The sequence below is a fragment of the Astyanax mexicanus genome, chromosome 1, assembly GCF_023375975.1.
Source record: "Astyanax mexicanus isolate ESR-SI-001 chromosome 1, AstMex3_surface, whole genome shotgun sequence".
In the NCBI taxonomy this organism is placed as follows: domain Eukaryota; kingdom Metazoa; phylum Chordata; class Actinopteri; order Characiformes; family Acestrorhamphidae; genus Astyanax; species Astyanax mexicanus.
Window position 1 is genome coordinate 98,605,310 of NC_064408.1, and position 23,243 is coordinate 98,628,552.

General features: G+C 38.2%; 1 protein-coding gene across 1 annotated transcript in view; it reads left to right on the forward strand.

The window, feature by feature from the left end:
• The window catches only part of ctnnd2a (catenin (cadherin-associated protein), delta 2a), a 628,772-nt gene that overhangs the window by 38,404 nt on the left and 567,125 nt on the right, over window positions 1-23,243 (forward strand). The window contains exon 2 of the mRNA XM_007252283.4: window positions 19,276-19,412. Within this exon, the coding sequence (XP_007252345.3) occupies window positions 19,284-19,412 (129 nt within the window). The 5' untranslated portion in view covers window positions 19,276-19,283. The remainder of the gene's footprint in view (window positions 1-19,275; window positions 19,413-23,243) is intronic.

Genomic DNA, 23,243 nt, shown 5'->3' on the forward strand with positions numbered 1-23,243 from the left:
GTGTTCAAATATTGATCGTAAATATTTTAAATTAGTAAGCTAATTAAGAAATGAGAAGGATTGGAGCACAAGTGAGTGCTTAGAGGAGAGAAACACAAGCAGTGACAGTGGAGGAGATACATAAAGATTTGGAAAAGGAAGAAAAGCTAAATCTGAAGTACCGTATTTTCCGCACTATAGAAAATTGCGCTTAACATTACCAAAAATCATAAGTGCACCTTATAAGCTAGTGCTGTTATGATTAAATTCTAGCAGTCAGGTTGTAAGTAGCAGTAAAGCCATTACAATGAAGTGAAGTGTTATACAGGAGTTTCAGTTTAGTTCCCCAGCATCAAGACTGAAGCAATATTAGCATTAGCTGCTAACTGTGCTAAGCGCTAGCTCTTTCGCTGTTCATAGGTGAGTATATCAGACTGTAGCCTGTGTGTTTATTGTAGTAAAACAGGCTACGTGGGACGAACTGCTAGCTAATATCACTTACCAGAACACTCAGGGTTACTCAGTATAGCGCTGTTGGCCAATATTAGCCGCTATCTGTGGGTATTGTTAGTGGAAATCTGCAAATCTACATTACAGTTTTGTTTACTTAACCTAACTTAGCTTTACAGATCTCTTTATATCTGCTGAATTACCATTAGAAAAGAAAAAATAGTGACACCCTTGTTTCTTACTAGTGTCACATAATTCGTTTTATAATTTGGTGCACCTAACGTATGAAAATAGACCAGAAAATAGACATTTAATGATAGTCCACTTTATAATGGGGCGAAAAATACAGTAAAAAAAGACCTATGTCTGATACTACAAATTTGCTGTAAAATATTACAGATTTGTTTCTAGTATTTCTAGTACTATTTCTTGTGTGTAAAAACAAATGTAAAATGTATGTTAAATGTAATGTAAGTCTTGTGATAACAGTAGGAACAAGAAGTATACTATTAAAAATAACATCAAATACAGTATAGTACCAGTCATACCTTACATTTAGTAATATTTATAAAAAAAAAAGCCATCCAAACATATGGAATTATTTAAGTATTAAACAAAGATTTAAACAAGATTTTAAAAAAGTGTTAAACAAACCAGAATATGTTTTATATATATATTTTTAATTATTTAATAGTAGTCACCTTTTGCTTAGATGACAGCTTTGTACAGTCGCAAAGACCATGAGAAATGCTATGATGAAACTGGCTCTCATCATGACCATCCCAGGAAGGGAAGTCCAAGAGATACCTCTGTTGCACAGGATAAGTTCATCAGAGTTACCAGCTTTAGAAACCACAAAATAACAGATCCCAAGATAAAAGCCACTTAAAAACCTAAATTGTGGTTTGTGTAAGACTTTTAAGTTACTACATGATTCCTTATGTGTTCCTTCATTGTGTGCGCGACTTCAGTTTTTATTTATAATGTAGGAAAAAACGGTAAAAAAAAATAAATAAAGATATTGAACGAGGAGGTGTGTCCAATCTTTTAACTGGTGCTGTATATGAACACATGTTTTGGGACACAATTCTTAACCATTTAATTCATGTTTCATTTAGTCCAATTGACATATATGTATAAAATAAAGCATGCAGCCTGCCTTTATAAACATGACAAAAGAGTGAACGATTCAAAGAGTAGGTCATTCTACTGTAAAGAGCTCACTGAATTATACACTGCCATGCCAGAAGTCCTGGGATAGCAGCGTGTGTTTATATATAGGGATCGGCTTGGGGACACTCATAGCTGTATAATTTGTCAGGTGTTATCTTGTGAGTGACACTGAATATTGGAAAATGTGAAAATGCAAAAAGACATGAATTGTTGAGCGAAGCCTGAGTTGAGCGAAGCCTGATAGGCGAGAATTTATGGGCGCCACATGAATGGGATTTTTCAAACCTGTGTAGGCATTTAACATTCTTCATTCAACAGTACTTCATAGAGGACATTCCCACCCACAGTGGACAGTGCAGTGGGTGGTAATGATTGTGACCTGGGGCAACTGGCTAGAATTGTTTATGCGAACAGACATACAGGCAGGACAATGCAGAAGATCCCACACACATATCACACAGGTCAGTGCTGCATTCTTTAGCTTTCATTTGACCCACCCATTCATATAGTTAACTGTATAAGGAGAGCTTCAGTGCAGACTGCTTATTGAATTGAGGGGCAGCACCATACAGGGCAGTCATGCAGCCATTCAGATCCAAACTTTTATTCAGACTGTATATTGATCTTAAAATAACTTTAAGCCATGAAAAGAGTTCGGAAAAGGGATAATATATTAAATGGTTAATTTGGAGGCTACATTCTACACAGATTTCCGTTACTTACCACACAGTTCAAATAGAAAATACTGTCAAAATCTCTGCTGGGAAACTGTTTTTTTTAAAGGTCTCATTCCATCGTTTTTTAAATTCATTTTAAAATGTCTAGTTGTGGTCTCTAGAATGAATAAATGCCATGTGACCGGTGATCTGGTGTAACAGTGATTTAGTCCGGTGAAAGGAGGGAGGGGGGCATGGATGATTCGGCTCTTGCTCATGAATGTTCATACATGCAAACATATCGCCTCTGATTGGCTAACAGCGAGACGAACAACAGTTTTAACATTTTAAAATATATATTTTTTTACACTAATAACAGTTTTTCAATGTCATATGTTACTTTACAACATGTGTAATGCCCTGCTAGGTGCAGTTAAGCCACTGACCTAGTCTCAGAGTCTCTGTAAAACTTGAAATCCCCTGGAGATCCTATGTAAACCTATTGTTACACACAGAGGTGGATAGTCCAGGTCCATAAAGTAAAAAGGTTTAGCTGAACTGCAGCAGAGCCACCCAGGCTGTTGGAACAAAACCTTGGGGTGGATTTTTCACTTTTTTAGTGTAAACAGAACTGTTCTAAAAATACACCTACCTATCTCAATTGTACTTCGCTGGTGGTGTTTCATAGACAAATTCTAACCATTTGTTCCTTAGCTCTGAATTTCTGGGTAAAGTATATAACACTAAGGTGTTATTTGCACAAATAATACAGGAATTAACTGCCACGCTGTTAGCTCCTTTCTGACGAGACGTGTCACTGCTGGCTTTACCTCTGCCAGTGGACAGTAGCGAGCTAAGGTGGGCGGGGCCATGAATACTAATTTCTGAGTTGACTTAGACATGGTTGCTTTTCTGATCGATTTGTTTTCAGAATATGTTCTTTTACTAACTTCTGCAGACACTGGAGTTTCACGTGCAGCATCCATTTACAACTCAGAGAGACCTACTGTATTTCACAAAGAACAAGAAAAAAAAAACTTTAATATCTGATGATACATCCTGATCAAGTGAGTTACTACATATATATATATATATATATATATATATATATATATATATATATATATATATATATATATATAAATATAATCCTTAATGGTCTTCTATGTTTTTTCTAGTGAACAGTGGTATCGTGCCTCCCCTGCTGCAAAGAAAGAGCTATCTGACAGCAGTGTTTTAGGCTGGTTTGGCAGAGCTGTGCTTAAGGGGAAAAAAAACTGCTGGAGAAGTAAAAGGAGGTGAAGCTCCAGTGCACCTGAGGAGGGATGGCCAACACGCATCAGAGTGCAGCACTGCCCTTCCTCCTGCCCAGGAGGAGGAGAAGGAAGGGAACCAGAACACAGCCCTGTGTCACTTTTATGGAGATATAGCCCACTGACAGGCTAAAAGGAGCCTAGCGTGACTGCTGGCACACTGCAGAGGCCAGGTAGACAAGCTGCTTTGACAAACTTGCTAGACTGCGGCTTACGGGCGCTAGGCCAAAAGCTTGAAAGGGAGATTGCAAACAGAAATAAAAAGTGCAATAATCAGGATTTCTGCTGCTAAAAGAAACAGACTCTTGCTTTTTGTTTGAATGGTCAAAAGTCAGCTAATGGCCTTTTCTGTAGAGTTGTTGTCTGCAAGAAGTTCACAGAAAGCATATGCTCTAAAGAAGTTTTATGAAAATACATGGTTAATATTTAGCTTCTTACAATGCCCCAATCATATCTGCTTTTTCTGATGAATAAAGTCCATAAACAAAGACATGCAGGACATGTGTTGGGTCACTGAATCTGTTTACATGGACAATTCTAACCAGACAAGTAACAATGAAAAAGTACTCCTTCATCTCTTAAATCATAACGATGCAGCACAGGGGAAAGTAACCTGCAGGTTCACGCTGTAAAGGTGCTTAAGCAGCTCATTCACAGAAACAGCAATGTTATTTTATGTTGTCTTCTGTTTATTGTTGATATAAAAGTTGGGTTTGTGCACTGCTTCATGTCCTTCTGTGTGTGTGTGTAACAAGTGGGGATGTACAGGCATCCCAAGATAGGAAAGAACCTCTGACTGATGACTGTTGTCAGGTTCGAATCAGTCAGTAGCGCATCTGTGTTTTCCGTTGACAAGATAGCAACACGGCAGAAATTTACACCTCACTTCCAGACCACTACGCACATCAGCATAGATATATTTGGAAACTATGTTGCTATTTTAACAATGCAGGGGCAAGCCATGGAAATAGACGGCTTACAGGGTGTAAGATAGCAATAAGCATCGTGCTACGCCTTGCTCAGGGTTTGTTTGACTAAACCTAATGCTTATTAAAAGCAACATCAGTTAGCTATAAACAAGCCCATTTCCCAGGTCATATCCATTTTAACGCTATTATGTGGTTGACTGTTTTTGGAGCATCTTAATAAAGAGCAGAGGCAGATTGAGAAACTGTGAATAACTTTTCGGAGAGATATAGAGTTTTGTTTGCTCTATATTCACTGGTGTGGCACACCAAATGCCTAGCTTCGTTCTCCAGACAGGCGTTTGAGCTGCATCAGAGCTTTCATGTCTTATCTGTGCCGGAGGAACTAAATGTCAGGCCTCTTCCAGTGAGGCTGGGGTGCTGGCGGCAGTCAGGGGCCGGTGCAGCAATTACGCGTTGGACTGCGGCTGTGGATAAAAGGCGACCGCTCTGAAACATGTCGTCGAGTGATGCTCTGCATCTCCAGACCCCACCGTTTGGTCCTCAGAGGCAGTAAATTGGCCACGTTCTGCGTTGGGTCATTTTATGTGAAGGCCAAACATATCTGCTGTCTCTCTTTTTCTTCTTGTTTTATCAGGCTCTTCACAGAGCCGGGCATTGAGCATTGCTCTCCGCCGCGTGGTCCCCTCGTTCGGCTTGGCGCGCTTTGTTTATTTATTTCAGCATTGTTGTTTGCAGGCACTTTGGCTGGCTTCCTGCCGCATTAACTCAGGGGTGGAACTGACATTCAGCGTGGGAAGGAGAGCGGCACGCCTGCCAGACCTCCTTCTCCAAACTCGGCACTTCGACATGCGTGATCTGTGGGGAAATTACTGGATCGACGTGCTCGGAGAGTGGGGGGGTGGGGTGGCACGGGCCGAGTTTTTCCCCTCTGATCTGCTAAGCTCTATCCTTCGGGCTTTTCCGCGGCATAAACGAGGAGGGCAGGGCTGCAGTGAACGAGACGGGGGGATCTCCATGCTATTCACGAAGTTGGTAAACGACTTCGAGTAACTGTCTAACACTGCACACAGCCTTAGTCTTAGTAAAGTCTAGTAAAGTTTCTGCCCTGGCATACTGCTTTCACTGAAAGGAAAAAATATATATTTTGTGTGAATGGTTGCAGCATAATCCCCAAAGGCCACAGTCAGCAGTAAAAGGCTGTACAGCTCTAGGCCTGCAAGATTTCAGTCTCTGCTAACCCTTCAATGATTTCCACAGGTGGCTGCTGAGTAACAGCCTTTGCAGGCAGTCAAGGTGTCCAGAGCCATGCAGTTGTCTTTAACACTGTAGGAAATGCTCAGCAGGCCAGTGCATCTCAAGCACATACACCTACAATGCTCTTTTCAGCAGTTCCGTCTGCAGGTCCAGAAATAATTTCACACCTACAGGTTTAGGGCATTAAAAGGTAGTAAGGGTAAAACTTCATATTATCAGGTTGATGTGGCACAAAACAGTCATTCTGTGGTCTTGGTCATCTATATATATATATATATATATATATATATATGACCATGCCTCATACTGGGCCCATTTTAGACTAAACTGAATGTTTAAAAAATGAATTTGACATGGTCTGTAAATACCTTAATGGTCACTTTCCTGGGCAAGTATTAAGCTTTTTCTTTCAATGGAAAATCTGTATTTCACATTTTTCACAGTTTCTCAGTGATTTTAGTCTTGTCTAAATGTGCTGTATCACCCTTTTTATGGACATCCGCATCTGATACCTTTTACTTTCTGTAACATGGGCTGTAAATATAATCTCAGGTTATGAATCAGTTTGTGGGCAAAGGTTGCCGTCACGTTCTCGTCCTGTTCTGTGTCTTTCCTGGTCTATCTCTTGTGTTTCTATCTTTTTTGCCTGTCTGTTTTTCTAGCCATGTGTTTTTTTTTTGCATGTGTCTCTGCCTGTCTTTTTTTGTGCTCCCACCTGTGTTCATTTGTAACTTCACTCCCTTGTTACCTGTCCCCAGGTGTTTCCTGTTTCCTGTCTACTTCTGTATATATAGTCCCTTTGTTTCTGTGTTCTCTTGTCACTTCTTGTGCGTTGTATGACTGTTTAGGTTGCAAGTCTCTTGTTTCTTTCTGGTTTATTTCTTGTTTTGTTAGTTTTTTTCATGTGTATTTATCTGCTTTTGTGTTACTTGCATTTATGTCCGCCTCCTCATCTTCTTTGCTTCGCAAACCAGAATTATTATATTGAACTGAATGTATTATTTTTCACCATCATCTGACATTTCTTTTAGCTTTATTTAACATTACTAACACCGAGTGCTGTTATTATCTTTACCATCTAATTATTTTTGCCAGGACAGCATTTGCGTGGTACACTGGTCTGAAAACTAATAATAGTGGATTCTGTGCCCAAACAGAGCATTGTATTTCCAACAATAGATCCATTATGGATTCAGTTTATGTGCTGGACATACTGCACATTGTGTGCTGCAGTTTCATGACTGTCAGAGTGTACTAGATGTTCCAAGCTGTTCTTCACAGTATGGGGCAGATTTTCATCATATGTATGTTCAGTAAAGTGATGTAACCTTTCCATAATCATAATCTGATCTATCTCAGATGGTTCCATAGGCATTTAGGTGGACTTGACACTCCTTGCCTTTGTCACTGTTGCGTTTGCTGACTTGTGTCTTACTCAAAGGAGGCTTGGACCTGGATCTTTGTAAAGCAAGTCATGAGTTAGCTGGTAAACTGTTAGTTTAACATGACTGGTTGTAGATCATTTAAAAAGGGAATTAAAGAGTGTGTGTAAAAGTTGAGCATTACTTTGGTTTTGCTCAGGGCCCTGGGAGGGCAAAGACCGTCATTAGACTTTTGGGTCATGATTCAGAAGCAAATTTAACACAAGTTAATAGCATGCGCCCTCGCATGCCCTTAAACTACAGGTCCAGGACTGCTGTGATGATGTTGATCTTTAATAGCTAAGTTGGTCTATACGTGGGAGAATAAAGAAGAGTGGCCAGACTCAATCAGTCTCTTTTTTGCAGGCCTGTCAAACCGCTGTCTGTGGTGGGCTTGAGCTACATAGAGGCGTGTTTCTGCTAAAAGCCAAGTGTTGATGAGTCAGAGGCACACAGGCATTTACTACCAGACAGCCTTATTTATAGAGGGTACAGACAGGTCTGTCTGCACCATCTGACAAACGCCTCGGCCTCGCTCCCTCTTCTCCTTCAGCAAGAATCGAGTTTTTTTCCCCCTCCTTCAGCATTCACATCACGTTCTGTGGTTGATAGGAATCTAACAATGCAATTTAGATCATGTCCTGCGCTGGTTAGGGCTAACCTCAGACACATTTGCAGGTTTGAGGTCCCTGAAAGTCTGGCCACACGCTGATGAGTCTATAACGTCTACATAGGTCGTTTTTAAAAACGTTCAGTCTGAGGTTTTTATCAGCTACAGCCACTCATCATGTCTGTGACTTATGTCTGACTTATGTCTTCATACATTCCGGCTGAGGAAAAGGGCGTGACCTGATTCTGAACAATGTCAGTCTCTGCCTTATCAATACAAATTGCTAATTTTTGCAGACTAGATATGACAGTTTGGTGCAGAGACATTCTATTTTAAAGTGCAGTTTTTGCCCTTACTCATGAAGTTCAGGGTCATTTTATGTATGAACTGAACTGATTCACTTAATAAAACACATATCTAACGTTGTCACTCACCAAAAATTTATTAAAAAGCCCAGATGATTAAAAACTAATTCACATAACCTTGGAAATGAAAGTGTTTGAAGTACTTTACAAACATTTGTTAAACTCTGTGAGTTCACTCTCAGTCCATGCAGTAAATTCACTGATCACTGATCGTAACACAAGCTCCACTAATCAAACGGGAGCACATTTTAGTACAGATTGTTTTCTTTCTGTTTCTCTGCATCCTTTCTCCCTGTTGTTCAGTGGTCAGGATCCTACAGGACCACCACAGAGCAGGAATTATTTGGGTGGTGGGTGATTCTCAGCAATGTGGGCACACAGTGACATGGTGGTGGTGGTACAACTAGATCAGATACAGCAGTGCTGCTGGAGTTTTTAAACTCTTCAGTATAACTGCTGACCTGAGAATAGTCTACCTGCAGTGTCCTTCCAGTAGTATCCCATGGGCATCATCCTGTGGGCATTGTCCTGTGAGCAGCGTCCTGTGGGCAGCATCCTGTGGGCATCATTTTGTGGTCACTGATGAATTTGATGATTACAGTATAACCAACACAAACTGTGCAGCAGTTTTTTATATCTACAAGGTGAAAGAGCTAGGAGGTAGAAAGGTCTAATAGAGTTTAGAGTGAGTGGACTTAGTGTTTAATAACTCCATCAGCACTGCTGCATATAATCCAATTATACCAGAACAACTCAGAGAAAATAAATTCTGCTGTTTGATTAGATGCTGTATGTGTATCTTGTCTGTACATATTTGAGGTCTTTAATCATGAAGGGACAGAGCACTGGATTTTGCTCTGGAATTTTGGAATTTGCTTACATTTTATCTTCTGAAATATGTCCTGCAAATATAACCTTAGGTTAATAATCCTGTGGAAATCAGTATGTGGGAAAATATTGCATTATATTCTTATTCTATTAATTTTTTTTTTCTTGAGTATGGAGCTACTCTGTATACTTTAAGTGTACAGAAATACTTAAAAAACTCAGTAAATGCATTCTCTAGCACCTTTAACATTATAGGATATTTATAGGATGTTTTAAGGGTAAATATGGAAGTTTGGAGGTTCATTTGATGCACTGGAGAAACTGCATTTGCCCTTTTAAAGATCAAGGCGATTTTAAATACAGTGTAAATGATGGCCGCTGATGCTGACTGCATTAGCCCGACTCTTTAAGTCAGTTATAGCAGTGAGACTGTGTTAAGAGGCTTTAGCTTTGAAGCAGCCAAAATAAGATCTAGCTTCACGAGGAGCGACTCGATTGTGGAGGCCATAACGACTTCATAATATCTGTGATGTAGGCGATAGGAAATCATGGGATCAAAGTGACACTGGTCATTTGTTAAAGTGGAGAGGGACAGACTTTGATACTAATGGTCCGAACGCAGGCCCACGCTGAGCAAACAGCACGGGTTCCACAGCAATTTGCCTTTTGACTGCACTTTACCTTTGACTCCTTCAGGCCCGGTCGTCAGATGATGCCTCTCCATACAGCACTTGAGAGATTTTCAAACCACAACAAATCACTTGTTGCGAGACTCGCCGATCCCTCCCACAGCCAGAGCGCAATTAGTATTTCTAGATGTGGCTCAGGCTGTGAAGTGCAGGCATTGTGCGTCTGGCACTGCGGATAATAAGCCAATGTGATAAACAGTGCATTACATTTTAAGGAGACTACAAGGGACTCTTGTTTGCATAGCGACATGTTGAAAGGTTTAACTCTGAGAGTACGCTTGCAGCAGTGCGTTTAGCTACGTGACGTATTCTCCGTTGCATCAACAAATGTGTTTTAAAGTCCTTTCCAGATATGTAACAAATGTGCTTGTGATTCTACATGGGTGCTTCTGCATTTTTAATTAACAGGACTACAAAAGGCATTTCATGTCCGTAATTATTGGCCTGTTATTCCTCGCTCTCTTGCTGTCTTTACCTGTGCATGTGTTCAAAAGCAGTTTATTGGGGTGAAAACACACTGAAGAGAGGCGTGCTCTCTGTGTTTACTAGCTGAAGGGCAACGTGCCATGTTCCAGACACAACAATTACCACAAAATGTGTGTTTAATTGCAGCATTGACCTCAGCGTGGCCTTAAAACGAAGAAAAATACCCTGTTGCAATCTAATTCTTGTGGCTTGTAACTCTTGATGCTGTTTTAAAAGCTTATAGGCTTCCAGAAAGGCATTAATTTTGGATTGTATCCCAGTGCATAAAGCGCAGGAAGGGAATGTGAACTGAATTGGTTTCTGAAGATCATTTATAAAAAGGAATGTCCAATTCTTTTGCCTTCAATCTGTACAGGAATCACACAGCTTAGGTAAGATATTCTGGCAATTAATACTGAAGTAAAATGTATGTGATTTCAGTAACAATATATTTATGAAGACATTCTGGACTGATTTATTTATTTATTATATTTTATAATTCAGTACAAATTGCCCTGATCAATCAGCTATAAACAGGGCTGGAAGGTAATTGAATTAATTTGATCAATCGAGTTTTAAAATGGGATAATGGAGGTTGCTTCTGTCAGAAAATAGTAAATAACTAATTTTATGTGGTTTGCATTACGTTTAATATAAAAGCTGCATGTAAGATTGAAGGAGGCTGCATACTATTCGTCAAAAATACACTTCCTGGCCAAAAAATGTCACCACCTGAGTTTAACTGAGCAAATGATCTGGGTTTTATGCAGTTGTTTAGGTCTAGGTTCAGCAACAGTATGTGCTGTAAGAATGAGGTCAGCTGACTACCTGAATATACTGAATATAGACCAGGTTATTCCATCAATGGATTTTTTCTTCCCTGATGGCACGAGCATGTTCTAAGATGACGATATCAGGATTCATGGGACTGGAATTGTAAAAGAGTGATTCAGGGAGCATGAGATCATCATTTTCAAACATGGATTGTTCACCACAGAGTCCAGATCTTAACCTCATTGAGAAAATATTAGAGTGTGTGACCTTTTTTGTGGCCAGGCAGTGCATATTATAAATTAAATGTAAAGAAAAAAATACATTGTACATCTGATTGTACATCATCCAGCCCTAGCTCCCTGTTACTTTAAAACACTGCAGTAAAACCTTTCTTTCTGAATGATGTGTGTGTATGGCGGTACTCATTGTTATTTTGTGTTTTTAGTTGACTACAGGTGTGAAATAACAATTTGTGTAATGTGTGGCCATTAGCCTTAATATTCTGTGATGACCACATTGTTAACTGTAATTTGAAGCATGACCGAGATGGAGTTTTTGTTTTTCTAAACAACCATAATGAGGAGTAAAGATGTGTCTGGATTTCTACACATGGCATGAGCAAAAACAGCAGGAAATAGACAAACATCTGGAGAAAACACTAAAACCTAAAATATTGTTATGCATTCATGCTTAACTATAAAATAGCTTAATTATAAAATGTTTTCTTACCTTTTATTGGTGCCAACTATCTGGTGCACTGAGTTGGATAATAAAATAGTGTTTGGTACGGAAACTGCTATAACACTCTGAAAAGAGTTATGCAAGTCAAACCATATTCAACAAAAAGAGATTTCAGCTGCCCTTATTTCATTATGCATGCTTTTTACTTGCTAGGTTGCCAGATTGATGATTTTCTTGCCAAGCGTGGGCACAATTAAAATGCAGTCGCAGGTAGAAATGTCACATTTCTGTGATGCATTATATTTGAGGTACTTTCTAAATATATTCTAGTGCCAAAAAGATGCCAGACTTAGATTTTAGAAGAAAATGGAACAGTATCCTCTTATGGCTTAGAATTGAGACTGTTGTTCAATATATGGAAACCAAAGAACAGGTTGATTCATACAGTGACAGAATGGGGCAGAATGGCAGGTTGCTAATAGCCAGTTTAAGGTCACATCCAGACTATTTTAAAATGGTCTTAAAAGTATTATTTGTGTTTTAATATAAATAGGAATATTCTTGATGAGAATTTTTTTTAATTCATTGTCATTGTTTAAGTTGAACAAAAAGTGAGGTTAGTAGTAGTGGTGTAACAGATTGCAAATCCGATCATTGGATCACATTATGACCATATTATTTGTATAAGCAAAAAGGGCAGAAATTTACCCTAACTTTCCACTGATAAGCTGAATGGACAAATCCCTGATCATCTTTTTTGGTGTTAATCATCTTTACTAGTCTTACTGTCTGCTGATACTCACTGCCCTTGGCTAAGTGATGGCCTCACGAGATGGGTATCTGGTTATAGGGATTTAAAGCATTTAATATTGCCTTTTCCACACAGATGCTTGAGCCAGATATAGTTAAAGCTGTCTGACTGATGACATGTTATCTTTGGGCACATATAGCTGAATTGTAAGTTTGTGCAGTCATACAAAAGCTCTGTATTTCCAACAGCTGAATGAGGAGTTGCTGTATTCTTTAGCATCTACGTAATCTGGATTATATTATTTATGTCCCTGTTTTATTGGGCTTTACATGTACTTTGTTTTATAATAGTGGCATTATTAATTGAAATATATCAGAGGATGATTATATCACAGAGATGATAGCAATGACATCTTTATCTTTTTGCAGGGATTAATAAAACAAACATGGTAGATAAAACAATCCTGTTTTTATATGGCAACCACAATACGCAGAACAATGAAACAGATTACCCCAATAACTGCTCTTGTGTTATTGATCCTCACCAAAATCTGCTGTCAGTCATTAAATAGGATTAGGTGTGTAGCATATTGAAGAACCTGACAATACAATATATGTTTTTCGCAATATAGAAAAATACAGGAATTTTCACTGAGCAACATTGCAACATATAATATAATTTTGTCATTGTAATTTATAATTTAATAATGTCATTTTTGTATCCAGTACTGGCATAAAATAACTGATATAAGGTGGTGGTAAAGAAGCAATGTAAAATGAAAACAAGTAGTAATTATCCCACAGCTAATATTGTACAATTTGCTTTATATTGCATTGCAGATCCTGCAACGTGAATATTGCACATGCCAACATTGCATTGGTAATCTTGAAACTATATATTGTTCAGGCCCAGCTATGACTGTAAAATTAGATTTCCCATCATTTTCCCCATCAGTATTTAACCCATGTCATTGACCGTAACCTCAGAATGCTCTCCATATTCTCATTAATGTCACCATGAGGACAATAGAGGCAGCTAGGACAGCAAACATGGGTTAGAACTAAATCGAGACTAAAATATCAGATGCCTGATCCATCAAAATTTCTCTGCATCCACACCAATCCATTGGATCAGATTCAGCCATCCCTATTTATAACCACTGTTCTTGTGTTGACTCTTGAGGAGTCCCTCTCAATGCCCTGACCAGCTAATAGTCCTCTTGGTTAAACCAGAACTCTGAGTCATAGGTGGGAAGGCAGCTTTTCTCCTGATTGCTTTTCAAGCCTGGGGTTTAAAGAGGCGGATCTGTTCCAGAAGGCCTGTGAGATATGACTGCACTATTTCCCTGCCATGTGCATTTACACTAGCCAACAGCCATGTTCTCTTTACAAGGATGTTACCCTTACAAGTGCGAGGGGGTGTTATAACTGCCATACTGAAGAGTAAGATGTACACTTAAAAAAATCTAAAATCTTTAGCAAGTCTTAAATCTAGTTTAAATCTGACATTTCTCGTTTTTACATTTTTGTCAACATGTTCAACTTATTTCTAACTTATATTTCTTTGTTTTAAGCCATTTGATCTACTAAAAGTGCCGTATTCCATATGTCTTGTTTTAAGCATTATTTCTTGATAAAAAAAAAAAAAATCAGTATTAAGGAATTTAGCAAAGTTTTCTGCCAATACAATAAGGCATTTTAGTAGATGAAATAATTTATTATAATTATAATATATAATATAATATATAATAATATTATAATAATTTATATTAATAAATTAGTTCAAGCAAGTTTGTAAAAAGTTATTAATTCTCATAAAAATACTTAAATACCTTGAATTATCTCAAAATGAGAAATATTAGGTATTTCGCCAGTATGTCCACATTCTGGACGCTGGAGCAGGGAGGGGAACTCAGGGATAGTTAAGTTAGAGTTAGGCATGTCCCTGATCTGATCAGGTGATTGTAAATCTGTACCTGTAGTTTTTTAAAAGAACCAGAATTGGGTGGAAAAGATCCGGACCACTGATTTATCAAAAATGTAACAGTACATTGTCCGCACGTCTATGCTGTAAACACTCTAAATTCATGGAAAGCAGAGAGTGGGCGCGTAGAAACATACAACAGACAAGCGTTAGTGGTGTCATTAAGGCTCTAACATGCATATTCACTGTGAATGAGAATAGTCTCCAATACTGGAGTTAAAAATATATATTGGACAGACATAATCTGCCTTTGGTTGCTATGGCATGAAAAATAAGATCTGAGGCACTTTTCCCAATTTTTTTGCAACAAACAGCACAAAGCATGACATGTTTAATTTTATTTTACATATATTACATTGCTTGTTATGCAATATGAATATTGCACATGTATGTGCACATTGCATGATAGTGCTGCAATCATATGCATATCATATCAGATATGAAAATCATTGTCTGATTCCAATCTCATTTCACATGAAACAACATTCTTGTAGAAAAGCCTGCTGTCAATCAAACCCAGTGCCTTAGATGTCCATCAGCTCCTAAATAATGAATGTTTCAGAATAGTACATGAAGTATCACAGTAGAATAGTTAAGAAAAGCTATTTTAAAATCTTTGGCTTCTGAAGGATCTTCCTTCATCCTTCCAGTCTTGCTGCAGAAGACCCATCTGGTGACATTTCATTTCCTCTGTTTTTTTTTTTTTTAGCTGTGACTGTATTGGACTGTGTTTTGGCTTTAGAGGACTGAGGCGGTGCTTTCTGTAATGAGATCACTTGGCCATGTCTAAAGCGTGAGCTTGTCTTTGAAGGTCACGCGGTGAGGGATGGCCAGCGGAAGAGAAATGACAGACAGAGGAACTGATCTCTGGTCTGATCTTCCAATCAGTCTCGGCCTCATCTGCTGTCATTTCTCATCGCCCGCTCCATGTGTGATATATCATATCCACGCAGTAAATTCAGATCACAGTGATAGAGTTTGGATTAGATAGACCCATGTTCTATAATTTTCCTGTATGAAATATTTCTCTGGTACTGTCATGTGACATCTGAGTGAGTCTATATACCGAAAACTCATTTTACATGACCATTTTCCAACCGGTCTTTTTCTTGTACCTGTACCTTTTGGACTGACACCTGATTGGTGAAATATATTTGAAGTCACGGGCCACAAACTAATAAAACAAATAATGAAATATACCACTTTAAATAATACATTTTCCTGATTACTTTCATTTACACACCATTTTACTTGACTTACTATATTTATCTATCTTTGACAGTGTTGTGTAAACTAAGGTTTTTCAAATTGATGTTTTATTTCATGATGTCTCTTACTATTAAACTCATTAATTACGGCAAGTTTTAGAGTCTTTGGCCCGTTTTTCTGAGCTACAACTGTGTACTCTCTTTTTCTGTAATAACTTGCTTCTCTGCTTATTGAGAGTACTGATCTTGTTCCAAGCTTTCTCTATCATTTCAAAACAATAAACATGGATGAATGGTAGATTTAAATGCACAGGAAACAGAAGGAGTGTAAACTTAACACCCTTAACACTCCCCCATTGTGTTTTGGTCCTGAAAATTAACATTGCTAATTTTGTCAACTAATCCTTGTAGCCTTCATATAATCATATGATAAAATTGTTTAAAGATGTTAAAGTATCCGTTTTTATTTGTAACAACAAAAATACAGCAAGAAATGAACTGTGTCTAAGAATAGTTTTTTTATATATTGGACTATATTGCATTGTGATATTTTAAAACAAGGCATACATGACATACAACTCCTTTTATAACAAAGGTTTAGTGCATAGTTCGTACAGGCTGTACTCAAACCTTTTTAACCCAAATGACCCCCCCCCCCACGTTCTTTTTTCGGCACATAGACTCGAATCTGTGTAGAAGGTGTGATATTAAAAATTTTTTTGTAGAGAATAGCTTTGAATATATTGGGGAAGGGAGTGTGTCTGAAGGTGCTTTAACAGCGAGCTTTGAGGGGATGGGTCTAAGAAGCCAGACTTCACTGACGAATCACTGACGAAGGAAGGCGCCTACCTGATGATCCCTGTGAAGAGTTTGCAACTTGGTGGGTGTTTAGAATATGGATGAGGGTGTGGGTTATTTTCTTGCTGTTCTTGTAGTATTTTTTTCACATACCTTTCTCTGTAGGTCCTTGGCAATGGGAGTACTTGGCAGTGGACCATGAACATGGTGTTATGCTTTGCTTCTGAATCCTTGTTGAGCCAGTATCAGTATCTGTTCAATGAACCTTAAAGTGTAAATGATTGTGTACTTATATTGTGCTGAAGTAGTGTTCTATGAATGGTTGTTTGTTGATATGATTAAAGGAAGTGAGCCCAGACTAAGGTCGGTTTTCTGTTTTTTTTTTTTTAGAGAACCATGTATTAGTATTGTTTTTTTGTAGGGCTGAATACTTGACAGTTGAGTCAGTGGACCACGAACCTGGTTTTATGCTGTGCTTATGGGTCCTTGTCTAGCCAGTATCAGATTGGTGTGGTTGTAGTTGTTGTTTGTTGGCTGAATAAAACGATTCCTTACATTACATTACATTTGGCAGACGCTTTTCCTGGCTGAGTTCTATACTTAACTCCAGTTGTTAGGTGCAGGATTTATCATCTTCTTGTATTATGTTACTATATACAGTTCTGGAAAAAATGGCATAAAGTTATCCAAAAGCCATGCCATGATGCATGAAAACTGTTTTATTCCACTAAATATTGATTTCTAAACTCTTAAAACTTTATGAATATGAACTTGTTTTCTGTGCATTATTTGCGATCTGAAAGCTCTGCGTCTCTTTTGTTATTTTCTGCAGATAAATGCTGTAAATGACAATATTTTTATTTGGAATTTGGGAGAAATGTTGTCTGTAGTTTATAGAATAAAACAACAATGTTCATTTTACTCAAACATATACTAATAAATATCAAAATTAGAGGAACTCATTTAGAAACTAAAGTTTTTTTCTAGAGCTGTATTTATAATATATTGGCAGATCAAATTGTGTCCTATCCAAAAAGTAGTCCAAACTGCTACACTCCATATGTGGAATTGGAAGTGATTTGGCAAAGTTTAAAACTGAAGCAGACTGCTTTACCTCTGCTTTAACTCTTTTGTTTAAAGTCACTGACGGAAATTCATTTTTCTAAGATATAAGTGCTTTAAACCATTGGGTGCCATCCTAGTTCTTGGTAATTCAGGTTAGGCTGGTGTTAAGGCAGGTAACCAAGCCTACACCACATAGTTAGCCTGGTGAATTTGCCTTTCCTTTTCCCGAATGTGTTGAAAGGCTGCTGGGTGACTTATATAAGCAGGCATGCTAATGTGTGAAGGGAAGATGGAGCTAGATAAACACTCTGGAAATTGCACTGTAAGTAGGTATAATTAGATTTTCTGAAAGCTCGGTGGAGGCTCGCCGTCTTGCGAGATGAGGCAAGTCATCTTTATTAAGGAAGGCACTAAGTTGGCAGGCTGGGCCGCTTCAGCCGACAAGTGTGACAGAATGCAGTGGCAACGTCCTGCATGACCATTTGTCATGGTCTATGTGTTTTCATCGAGGGAGCGCCGCTAATGCCTTGGTTATTATTCGGAGCTTGTCTCTAATCGATACAGATGCTGTAAAGGTTTTATCAATCATGAGTTTTCCTCTGGATGACACTTGCTCATCTGCTTCTGCTGCTGTAATCAGGTCGGCGTGGGATCCGCCATGTCATCAGAGAGGCAGACAAAAGGCCGGGTAGGTCGTTACGCTATCGTCAGCATGGTCAACAGGATGTTGCTGATGTCTTTTAGTGGCTGTTGCTATTGTATATGAAGTATTTACCTGTTCATTTATAAGTCTACTGAGACTTGACTTGTATTCTTTTTATTGTCATCTGAATATATATTTTGTATTTTAAGAAAGGTTGACGTAATGCTGGGCAACCAGTGTTGGAATCACATAACTAAAGCAGTCACAGTTGATTTTATTAGGCCTAATACCATTTCACCATTTGTACTATTTGTACCATTTGTACCACCACCCCTTGTTTTTAGGGTCACCCTTCTTCTTGGAGCTGAGTTAGAAGGCGAAGCAAATTAATTACCATTTTGTATTCGACAGACCCTGACAGTTTGCTGTGATAGCAGTGGAGCGGAGGCTTGTAAATGAGTTGGTTCATTGGATTATGAAGCATGGTAAACACTAAAATGTGAAGGGACAGGGGTGCTCCAAGACCATTGTCCTATAGGGGTTACAAGGTGAAAAATATGGTTGACTTCTCTTTCTATTGCATCCTTTGCCATTTTTTTTAATTTACCCCCTTTTTATGTCCCTGCAATGTATCCATATAACTCATCCTGCTTAAAATGACAAAAATTTGATTAAAAAAAGACCATTGTTCTATAATGGTGTTTTCCTGCTCTAACACACTAGCTTTAACACAGAATGAGCTCGCAATGGAACTGATTAGTTGAATCATGTGTGTAAGCAGCAGCAGCAGCAGCAGAGTAGACACTAAGATGTGCAGAGCATGAGATCTTTTGGGAACAGAACTGACAACCAATGTTTTAAAGAACTATCTATTGAAAATGCTGATTTGAAAATCAATAGTGTTTTCTGCAGACGTCTTTTGTTGGTCTTCTGCCTCAGTTCTGTTCCTAGAGGGCTAAGCAGGGAGATCACCACACTGTGCTGGACTCTGGCCTGTCAAGACTGGAGTTGAAAAACCCTGTCCTGAGGCTTTGTGCAAAGTACTGTTTTTGGCATCGGCCTCATAGCTCCAGTGCAAAACCAGAGAAGCAAACACCAGACAACAAACGTGTGCTGACTGATCAAATACATTCAGGTATATATGGAGAACTGTGTCAAATTCATGTTTTGCCAATGGCTTTAGGGCTCTTAAGATAAAGCAGTATCTTGTGGTGCTGATGGCTACCTTTGTCTTTGCCAGGTTGAGACATGCCAGTTCCAGAGCAGTCAGCCGAAGCGGAGAACCCTGCCATGCTGAGCCCGGGGCTAAACGCCTCCAACGGGGACAAAGCTGAAACAGAGACCACCTCCGCCATCCTGGCCTCAGTGAAAGAGCAGGTAGGACTCCCCTCTATACGACGACTCTTTTGTCTTCCACGCCGCACAGGACTCACACACTCGACACAGAGCCGCGCAGCTGTGCTGTACCTGCCCTCGGAGCTGAATTGTTAGAGCCATCGTCCGCGAGTTGGAGTGGGCTCTCAGGTCACAGAGGCGATCCCAATGCATTTGTTATTTTAATATTAGTGTCAGGGTTTACTGGCTGCTGAGAGCAGGAGATTAAAAGGGAAATGAGGAGAGCCAAAAGACAATTCTCCAAGCTCTCCGCTCAAGCACTGATGTTGTTAAGGACTTATTAGTTTTCCAACATATTGCTCCAGTTTTTTTTAATTAGGAGATGTAATGAAAGGAGCTTGCAGTAAAAAAAAAAAAGATAGTATGCTCAGGTTTCAGCCAGACATTTTCTCACTTCCTTGATGATAGAACACGGCACGATAACACATTTTCATTTCTGGTATCAGTATTAAACCTGGACTATCTGTTCATACCAATATTAGTCTTAAAAAGCTAAGCCTTGCAATGTATTTTTTTATTAAAGCACTTGACCTGAGGTGGCCATCTAAATATAGTTTTCTTAGGCTTCTCATTCAAACACTTTTAAATAGTTTCACTCTGATGCTGATATTGAATCCTTCAATATCCACCAGAATAAATCTGATTTTTTTTCTCTAAAACAACTGATGAGCTTTAAAATGACCATTTTTTTAGGTGAAGTTTTATGCAAAAACCAGAATATCATGCTTAAATTAGTCAAACACACCCCAGGCTAGAATGATACACAATGATCCTTTTTCCAGTTAAGCATGTATTCTGTTTACCTAATACATATAAATCCAATAAACCAAATTAAATACTCTAAGTGCCATTATTTAAAAAAAATACAATATGATTTTGTTCCTGGACTCAATCAAATAGGTAAGATAGGGGAAGAGATTGCACATTTAATGTGAAAATGTATTAATATTTTATAAGATATTTTCAGAACCTATCACTAGCATTGTAAGCCTGTTTGGAGCATCAGCTAAAAGTGCTATTTTTCGGAATGCTGGTGGTGAATAAAGATGAGCTATTCACCAAAAATTCATAGTCATTATCATGTTTTACTACACCCCAAGTCCATTTCTCCTTTAAAAAGTAAATTGAGTTATTGTAAAATTCCTACATAACGTTGCTTTAAATTGCTTTACAATGATGTGCAATGGCAAAGACATGCATATGTGGACATATGAAACTGCTAGAACACTATAGACCAGTCAGACCATCTCAGAACAAATGATGTGGTGATTTAAGACCAATCACAGTCAGGTGAATCTCATAAGAAAAGTCACAGTGATTAGGACCAATCACTGTCAGGTAAGGTCTCAGAAAAAAACAAACAAACAAAAAAGAACTGCTGTGGTAAAGATTTCTGATCAGTGGAACTCGGAACATAGCGTGATTTTCTCCAAAAAGACACTGTTGTGCTTTGAACCTGTGTTTTTCTCTGAAGTATGCTGTCAGTTTAAGCAGTTCAGTTCCTAGCAGTTGTTTAAAGGCAGAATGGATTCTGCGAGGTTTGTTTTCAGAGCACAGTGTGCGAAATTTCACATTGCGACAGAAAGAAGATAAAGGCTCCGGTGCCGATGCTGCTAATGAACCATTAAATTTGAGGCGAAAACAATAAGCCATTGTGCTCATACAATGCCAGTTTTTCATTTCTGCCTGATTACAAGCAACCTGTATTTTACCAAATGATGACTTTTATGCGCAGTTATTAAATACTGTCCATTACCACACCCAACACTCGCCCTCTGTTCTGAAAGAGCCTACGTGAGCGTGCGGCTGGCTGCTCGCATCCATCACAACACTGGCCGTTAGTTTTATTAAGACACAAAGGGCTCCCTGCACTGCCGCGCCAGGTACGGCGCTCCCAGAGATATATATTAGGCGCTTTCAGAGCGTTGACGGCTGAGTGTGCAGCTTTAATAAGGGGAAGAGCATTAAAAACACAGACAGCTGACGCTGCAGCATCTGTGTAAAACTGGCGCTGAGGCTTCTCTCTGGATTTGATTAATGTGGCTGTGCATGTCTGTCTAAACCGTGAAGAGATTTGATAAGAAACATCAGCTTCACCCCAGAGAAAGTGATGTATTGAGTCCTGAATGATATATATTGGTTGGTCTGTGAAATTGCCCAATGTTAATGATGCCCTGGATTTGTTTGGTTTTGATTATACCGTAATTAACAACCCAATATTTAATGTTTTCCACTGTACCAAGCAAAAAGTTTTGATTTACTAAATGTCATATGATGTAAATTTATATGATTCAAAATTGTGTACGTTTCTGTAGCATAAGATATTTCATAGAAAAAACACAGTTATTTTAGTCAAAGTCTTGTTTAACTAAAATGGTTGGAATTTGTTTCATTTTTCTCTGAAGTATGCGGTCAGTTTAAGCAGTTTTTTAATGTGTTAATATTAATATTAATATTATTTTTTTTAGTTAATGTTATTTGTTATTAGGCATTTACAATGCATTCTCTCTCAATATAATAATTACAAATTAAACCTCACAATAGAAGAGATTAATCATTCCATAAAAGTTTCAGTGGGGTAAAACATTCATTGACTCAGGAGCCTCACCAATAGAAAGCCCAAATGAAGGGCGTGACAAAAATAATTGTAACTAATTAAAAAATAATCATCAGATTAATTGACTACTAAAATAGTCGTAAGTAGGAAGCATGGTTCTTACCCACTATTCAACACCACCCAGGTATATATTACTTGGTTATTACTTTAATATTGCTTTTTGTTTTTGGAGTTATTACTTGTATAGCCAATCAGAATTTCAGTGTATGTTGTTTGTTCTTGTTCATTGAAACTGATTATTGGTGCTTTTCATTTAACGTAAGAATGTGAAAGCTGCTTTTAATGTAATTGCATGAACCATCATTGATATTATGCAACATACTCAAAATCTTCAAAACTACTCAAAAACTTCAGTCAACTTTACTGGAGAAGCAAAAAGCCTTTGTAACTTTTAAAGGAAGTCATTGTAGGAATGTGTATTCCAAGTTATCTAGGAGCATTTCTGGGGGTCTGATTATCTTGAGTCATTTTTGATCAAATGTAAAGCACAATTTACATAAAACAAACATTTAATCCAAAAACTGAGGTATAAAGGTTTTATCTTGAGCAGTTAAATATATTTGAGCCATTTAGAAACTTTTATAAATATCAGAGAGAGTTGTATGAAGAGTATTCTTGTAAACAACTTTCATTATCAACAGTTATTAGCTGACTTTACTGAGATGTGGGGAAGTTAATGAATGATTGTTGGCGTGTTGAGGGAGATTTTTTTTTTCTCTGAAGCCTAAATTAAATTTAGAGTGAGCCGAGTTCTGCGCGGTTGAGCAGCATATTTAATATTTTACATTCCGCGTTGCTTAATGCAGATGAATGTATCCGTCTCCCTTATTTGATTTAGATTGACATTTAAGCTTCTGTGCACATATTAACATTAGAAAGGGGGAAATAAACTTAATGAAGTAGTGAAGTTCTGCTTCTTTAGTGCATAGAGAGGAGACAGAACTTATTTTTATTGTTTGTGTGCTTTATTTAACTTCAGACTCCTGCTTGATATTGTGTGTTACACAATGTGTTACACTTTGCTTCACCATTGTTTGGCTGTAGAAACAGTTAGCGGGTCAGGATCCCTGTTTTTCATCGTACTAATCGTGAGACGACAGAAGCAATCATCAAACCATTTTTTTTTTTGTAATCTTTCTTTTTCCTAACAAAGAAGCAGGCGATTGCAACCTTACAGTGCATTGATAACAACACAT